Here is a 7,845-nt window from a genome sequence, read left to right as displayed (position 1 = left end):
ATTAAAAGCAAGGCACAAGTTTATTATTTCTTTAACTGAAGATGCAAACAAAAGCCTCAAAACACAAACACTACACATTTTCTGGTGAGTCAACAAACAGGAGACATGTTAAGAGACTTTATATGAAATGGAAACCACAAAATGAAGACCAGTGACGCTGAAACATGACATGGAGGAGGTGTTGCTTGCACCAGCTTTAGAATAAAAGGAAATAAGATCATTCTTAAGAATAAGTTTGACTGCAACAGTGTTATATGAACAACAGTTTTGTCAGTACTGCAACTTTCTTGTTAAACATCTTTGTAGGCCTACTTGATTTGTGAATAAGATCATTTCTGTGTATTATATATGTCAGATTATACACAATCGTAAGAGAATGGACATTAACTTTCTATTCATATCAGTGATTCTACTTATGAAAATTAAAGATAACCATTGTGTTAATAATATTGTGTTGATAGTAAATAGAGTAAAGCCATTTCCTTTAGATCATGTTAGTTACATTTACATTTACATTTAGACATTTAGCAGACGCTTTTATCCAAAGCGACTTACAAAGAGTTTAGGAGCATTCTTTAGGTTCAAGAATGGAAAGCCGGTAACGGATGGTTTCAAGCTATTCAACAAGCTGTACCTGAACTCAGTCAACAAAGATGTGCTGAAAGAATATTCCTGTACTGTAGGTAACACAGATCTATTGTGCTTTAGTGCAAAATGTCACTTGAAATTGACACGTTCTTCATTGATTATTTTTAGTTAATCGTGAGTGCCAACTCATGTCCCATATTTTATTTCTTTGTTTCAAAGGACCAGTGGAAAGTCTGGTGTCTGTTCATTCTGACTTTCTGATCTTTCTGATTGTGTTTGTGGTTCAAGTACTCATTATAGGTGCTGTCTGGGTGTGGTGAGTAAAATTATTACGTACAATTAAACGTAAAAATGGCATAACATTGAGTAATATAGAGTACTCAAATGTATTTAAATACGGTCCCACAGGTTTTTTATTAAAAACGTCTTATCCAAAAACCATATTGATGACAAAAACAAAGAGGTAAGATCTACTTATATCTTCTTTAATGCAACTATTGCCAAAATGGTTTTACTGTATTATCTAAAGCTATCCATTTCTAATGCATTATAATATTTGTGCACCTCTCTTAGATTTGGATGTCTCATATGTCTGCATCTGCTGTCTCTTCAAGAACTGGTGGCATGTACACAATAATACAGTAAATTCACATAGTGGAATAATAATGGCTCAGTTAGTATAATGTGCATTATTACATCTTTAGTAAACTTATTTATTGGGTTTTTATATTTAGTGTCATCCACTGTACATTTAATGTAAAAAACTAGACTCTTTAGCAGCACTAGTCTTTTGGCAACATTTTGGTGTTTTGTTTAGCCAGATGTATTTCTTTCATGTTCTAAAAAAAGCTTTATTGACTTCTTTATTTGTTAAGTGAGCAATTGTTGCATATGTGCATGTACTGGAAATGGAAGATGAATATATTTCCTGTATTAAAGGTTTCTAGATGACATCTTTACTCCTATAGCCCGCAGTAGGGCTTCAGCCTCCTTACTGAAGTCAGGTGACTCGGTCAGTTTCATAGATGATTGAAAGCATTTGTAAAAGTTTCATTAAAGGTTCTAAGCTTTGTAAAGCTGTGCAAAAAAAATACATTTCTGATAAGTGCGGTTGAACTGCCGTTCATGTTGCATATATTGTTGCAGAAAATTGGAACATCAAGTAACAAAAATGGTAATAAAAGTGTTCAGGGAAATATTCATAAATAATGTTATACTGAGTGCTGTTTGTGTTTGAAATTATTTGTAAAAAAAAATTGTGAGGTCATAATAACTAAACATAAACTAACTACTGTCCTGTTATGTGCTAAATTCAGTTTTAGTTATGAACTTGAGGTCACTCACAGTCAGGGGCGTTTCCAGCATTGAAGGACATCCGGGGCTTAGCCCAGAACATTTAATGCAAATACAGGGATCACTCGAAGAGGTTTTTTTTTTTATTACAGTCAGTATCAGATTCAGAACGGATTCAGAATAATAATAAAAACACAGATGGAGTAGATCGAGTCCAAAGTCCAAACCTTCACAGACAGTAGTTTTCTAGGCTATTTGTGGGTTAACTTACCCTTCATTTCATCTGGTAATATTAAGCGTTTTATTTTGTTTTTTACTTTTGATTTACACACTGTTTAATAATTGATGATGATCACATTATTTTATATTTGATTGAGCATGGATTGAGCAATCTTCTATCACTTGCTAGTATCACTAACTTCTAGGGGTGGGAATCTTTTACCATCTCACGATTCAATTCGATTCCGATTCTTGAGGCCACGATTCGATTCATAATCGATTTTCGATTCAAAAAGATTTTCGATTCAAAACGATTCGATTTTATCCATAATGATTTCTAATCGGGTTTCTGATCATGATCTACTCTCATCTGCTTTGCTATACAGAATGACAAACGAAGACATTAAAGTGTCTTTTTCACATTTATTAAGTTCAATTCTCAGGAAAGTGCCTTTTATCAAAAACAGTCTGGTTCTCAATTGCTACTCATTAGTAGTAATGATTAGTATTATTAGTAATTAAATATAGATGAATCATCATTAAAGCTTCAATTTTCTCTGTTCCCGCTCTGTTCCCGTTCCCGTTCTCTGTTCTCTTGTTCTGTGATGAACATTAATGACAGGCATCATCAGTGCTCCTGTCACTTTAAGAACAGCCACGCATCTCACGCGATGTCCCGCGCATCTCATTTCCTCACAACTCTTTAAGTTCATTTAAGACGTTATTTAACTAATTATGACTCCTGATATGAGAATACTCAAAATCCTCTATTTTATTGTTTGTTCAAGAGCAAAAGAGAACTCGAGCAGGTGAGCAACTGTGAGCAGGAAACTGACGCGAGTCTGTCTGTGCGTGGAGTGTGTGTGTGTGTGTGTGTCCCTTGATTAGCTGACATAAGACGCACACACACACACACAGGACATTGGCATACAGCGCGTTCTCTTGTGTCTTGTCACGCTTGGAAGTATTTACATGAATAAGCGTGATGATCATGTAACGCTAAGCAAAATGGATATAAAAACGGACGCTGCGTTATTTGCGTTAAATATTTTTAATGCGTTAAGCTGAAAAAATGAATCGCCCGCGTTAACGCGTTAATTTGCCCAGCCCTAATTAATTTATTAAATCGATTATTGGACATTTCAGATCGATTCTGAATCGTTGCAAATGAGAATCTAGATTCTTCTGTGAATCGATTTTTTGGCACACACCCCTACTAACTTCTATCAGATGCTAGTAACATACAAGTGATGCTAGTACCCTAATAGCTAGTTAAACAAATAGACATACAGTGAAAGAAGACATCCAGATGATGATCTTTAGATTTAAAGGATTAAAAAAAATGAATTCTTACCCACTGACTTCTTTCCAAAAAATCCCCAAAGTCTCGTTTGCTTCATTTTTCCTGCCCGCTGTCTGTCGTTATTAACAACACTCTCTCAGACACTTGACTTTGCTGCTAGCTCCTCCCCTACCTGCTGGATATTCAACAGGAAGAAACGACAGCAAAGAAATGTAGCCTATACTCTAGGCTAGATTATTTTTAAGGTCTATTTTTACAGGCTGTATGCACTATGCAGTACGTGCAAAGCCAAAGCGCAAATAGGACAACTTATGATTTCGCGGGTTTACATAGGCTCAAAAAAAAAAAAAAAGGGATTTTTTTTTCTTTTTTTTCTCGTTCGGGAATCGGGGCTACACTCAAAACATCCGGGGCTGAAGCCCCGGCAAAATCGGCTGGCTCCGCCCCTGCTCACAGTGAATCACCATTTGGACAGACATACATGTTATTGGCCTTGGAACAGATCTTTCTGGATTTTGTCTTTAAATAAAATTATACATTTCATCGGTTTTGTTCAGAATTTGTACTTTATGAATATACTTAATGCTGTGTGCTAGGTCTTGATGTTGAAGGTATCCTCTGCCTGTCCTTCCAAGGATTAAAACCTTACTTGACACTTCTTTTAAGATTTCAATTTCATTATTTGACTAAAAGTGTGTGATGATCAGGTTGATCTATGGCTATTTACTCAATGGTATTTAGCTGTAGTCACTAGATAACCACGTTTTTTCAAATTTCAACATGTAAAAAGAGCTCATAAACACAGGTTTTCTAGTGAGTCAGGGGAGAAATGTACAAGGGATTATATAAACTGAAAACCACAACATGAGGCCCAGTGATGAGGAAATAAAAGTGGAGGGGTGTTGTTTGCACCCACTTGAAATAAGGAAGGAAATAAGATCATCGTTTTGACTGCTAGTCTTTTAAATTACGACACATTTGTAACTTCTTTGTGAGAGATCTTTCTACTTGACGCATGATTGAGAATAAAAGGACGTTTTAATTATTATTGTATTGTGCTACCTCAGGTCAAACATTTTCTACGCACATATTTTGCATTTTAAATGAGATTATACACTAGTAAAAGAATGGACTTTAACTTTGCATTCACATCACTGATGCTACTGATGAACATTGAGGGTAAGATCATTATTGTTTATAGATTGTAGCTTTGCTCGCATGTTGCATTGTTATGCAAATGAGTTGCAATATAAATTGTTTGCTTTAAGTGAATTGAAATCCGAAATTATTGGTAAGTAACTGAGTAAAGCCTATCAATATTAAACCACGTAAATTGAAATGTAAGTGAGGTGGGATTGGTTACATTTCAATTTAAAGTACACAAACTAACTAACTAAACGAAGGAACAACTTGCTTATTAATATGCATATTGGTTATTTATTAAAACATATATGAATACCTTATTCTGCAAGACCGTACATCCCTTAATCCTTCCTGATACCTGAACCCTTACCTTATAAATTGTAATTAGGACTTTATTGAGGCAAAAGTCGTAGATATCTGTAATAGACAGTAAAAAATGGACCCTAATCTAAAATGTGACCTTTTTTCTTCTGTAGACATTCTAACATTGGAGAGCTTATATGTAACCTGTGAACACAAGTACATATGTGCTTTGAGGGAGAACGATGTGACACTGAGGTGTTCTTATACAAACAGAGACATCAAAACTATGTTCTGGTTCAGCCACAAACAGAGAGCAACCTGGAGAGAAAAGGATGAACCTGAAGATTTGACTTTAGATTCAGACTACTCAGGACGAGTGAAACAGAGCTCCACTTACTACCCATCAGAACTCACAATAACAGATGTGAGAGAGAGAGACTCTGGAGAATATCAGCTCATGTTCATTATGAAGGATGGAGTTAAACACATCAGCTCAGTCACAGTCAATCTAACAGTCACAGGTGAATCTACAGTCTCACTTACGATCAGTGGATTAAGTATCTTCATTCGTCATGTTAATGTTCTCAATGTTTTATTCTCTGCAGTCCTACAGGTGAAGTTAAACCGAACAGGGGTGATAAACCAGAGAGAATATCTGACCTGTGACACTTCCTGCCCTTTGACCTCAAGGCCTCAGTATGTCTACTGGAAAAAAGATGGACAATATATTAATTTAGTTTCAGTTGAACCTGCTGCCTACTCTTGTGATTACTCTCGAGATTTTAAAATCTCTTCTGTACCTGTGTGTGAGTGTGAAATCTGAATATTTATATTGCATTAGTACTTTATATGTGTCTTTATATATAATATACATGAGTATACGTGACACTTTCAGGTTTGTCTAACAGCGGCTGTTGGGATGTGACTTACAAATCTAGAAGAGTTTGTGCTTTAGTGGGATCAACAGTAGATATTCACTCTTCATATTCACATCCCACTGGATATACAGTAGTGAACACAAGCTGGCATTTGTCAAACTTTAAATTTGTGGATCTGCGTGAGGAGCAGCAGTTTGTTGGTCGTGTGGAGTATGTGGGGAACACACTGAGAATCAAAGACGTCAAGATGAGCGACTCTGGAGGATATCGATTCAGATTGATCACGGACAGATTAGATGGCACATTTTCTGGTACACCTGGAGTCATTCTTACTGTTACAGGTAGAGTAACTGCTAAGTGACGCTTGAGTGAACTAACTTTGAAGGGCCTTTCTTCAGGAAACTGCAACTAGAAACTTATTTTGCTTGCCCGCAGCAAAAGGTTATTTTAATCATACCGCTCTTTTTTACAGATACGAAAGTGACAAGCAGTCTAGACCCTGTGACAGAAGGAGAGAATGTGATATTAAGCTGTTCAACCAAATGCACTCTGGATAACAACATTACATTCTTGTGGTACAAGAATGGAAAGCCGGTAAAGATGGATTCAAGCTATCCAACAAGCTGTACCTGAACTCAGTCAACAAAGATGTGCTGAAAGAATATTCATGTTCTGTAGGAGGTAACACATGATATACGCATTAAGATGATCCTCTAGAATGACTTCCAGTTATGACTATTCTAAAAGAAACTGACTTTCCAACACAATCTCATGGGAATTCGTACCCATTTTACGAAGTGGGTAATTCGTATTAATTTGTGCCATCTCATGCTAAGTAATGCTAACTAATTTTAGTATGATTTGCTTTTACACCTGTGATGTTATGTTAAGGGAGGGGTTCAGTATTGCTTTTTCAAATGATTGAATAAGCCACTTCATAAAATACATGCAAATTCTTGTGAGATCAGGTTGGACCGCTTGCCTCATGCTTTATGTTTTTAAAACCCTGACAACCAAGACAGGAATCTAGCTCAAGATCCGAGCTTGCCAACACAAATCACCATCTTTGTTGTGATGCTGTCTGTGATACTGATGCTTGCAGTCATAGGAGTCTTGACGTATAGGTAAAGGCTCCTTCCAAAATGTTTTAGTATCAATAAATTATCATTTTTACATTAAAGTTACGTTAAGTTCTATTTTGAAAGGTAAAATAAAACTACTTCTTCCCATTATTTACATATTTTATTTTTTTCCTTTAAAGGTTCTTGAGAAAAAAAAAGTGTAATTCATCTCAAATCCATGACAATACACTTTATGCATCTGTACAGGTAAGAACATTTGACCACACATGCACTCATTCCCTACAAAGTGTGATTTTCATTTATATTTTTACCTTCTGCACTTTTACAACCCACATCTCAGCCTGACCCATCTACATTGGATAACAACGCACCCTTGTCCACAGTCTCTGATTCCACCCACCAGACAGACTCAGAGGAACAGATCCTTCATTACTCATGTGTTAGTTTCAAACATTCTGACAAGACTATGTCTTCCACCACTTCTGCTATATATTCATCGATGGAAGATGTTCAGTATGCCACTGTCAAGTTAACTTAGAATTAATTCTGTGATGACCGATACCTGATCTCTAGGGAAGTCTATACAGGTAGTTTTAATAACCAGAGGAAGAGTTCCAGAAAGGCTTTATGTGGTATTTTATGGTGGGCCTTTATGTTCATGTTTATAGATTTTTTTGGTTAGTTATCTTCTTATTTAGCGTATCTCTTTATTTGTAACTGCATGTGCTTTGCTTTAAAGTTCAACATATTCATGTTTGGTATAAGGTCTTTCCCTGAAGCAGATTGAAACTGTATTTGAATGTCCGTAGACATTGCCAAGATTACTTATTTAAAGGGACTTTCAACAGGCAACCGTATCAGTTATTAACTGTATTATCTTTTTCAATTTATTCCATTATTTAAGTATGTGCTGCATATTGATTGGTTTATGGCAATGTTCAGTCACATGTTGAAAAATGCTGTTAAAAGTTTTTGGATAACAATGTAAAAACTCATGTAATGTAATTTGTACTTTGCTGCAAACAAAACAATAAAC

The 7,845-nt window shown here is 35.8% G+C and overlaps 1 protein-coding gene across 1 annotated transcript; it reads left to right on the top strand.

Moving 5' to 3' along the window:
• The first annotated feature begins 4,383 nt into the window (after positions 1-4,383).
• LOC130430268 (uncharacterized) lies at positions 4,384-7,845 on the top strand. Its single transcript, XM_056759303.1, has 8 exons — positions 4,384-4,582; positions 5,023-5,370; positions 5,455-5,655; positions 5,745-6,068; positions 6,200-6,408; positions 6,746-6,851; positions 6,989-7,055; positions 7,150-7,845. Exons 1-5 carry the CDS (start codon positions 4,507-4,509, stop codon positions 6,358-6,360), a joined length of 1,110 nt encoding a protein of 369 aa, XP_056615281.1. The 5' UTR covers positions 4,384-4,506; the 3' UTR covers positions 6,361-6,408; positions 6,746-6,851; positions 6,989-7,055; positions 7,150-7,845.

Source organism: Triplophysa dalaica, chromosome 10 (genome assembly GCF_015846415.1).
Source record: "Triplophysa dalaica isolate WHDGS20190420 chromosome 10, ASM1584641v1, whole genome shotgun sequence".
Lineage (NCBI taxonomy): Eukaryota > Metazoa > Chordata > Actinopteri > Cypriniformes > Nemacheilidae > Triplophysa > Triplophysa dalaica.
The sequence above is the reverse complement of the archived record's forward strand: the minus strand, read 5'-3'. Positions and strand labels throughout refer to the sequence as shown.

Excerpts from the sequence above, each read along its gene's own strand:
- LOC130430268 (XM_056759303.1), top strand. The coding sequence starts at position 4,507 with ATGAGATTATACACTAGTAAAAGAATGGACTTTAACTTTGCATTCACA. Across the intron at positions 4,583-5,022 it reads GCTACTGATGAACATTGAGG|ACATTCTAACATTGGAGAGC; the intron begins GTAAGATCATTA and ends TTTCTTCTGTAG. Across the intron at positions 6,069-6,199 it reads AGTCATTCTTACTGTTACAG|ATACGAAAGTGACAAGCAGT; the intron begins GTAGAGTAACTG and ends TCTTTTTTACAG.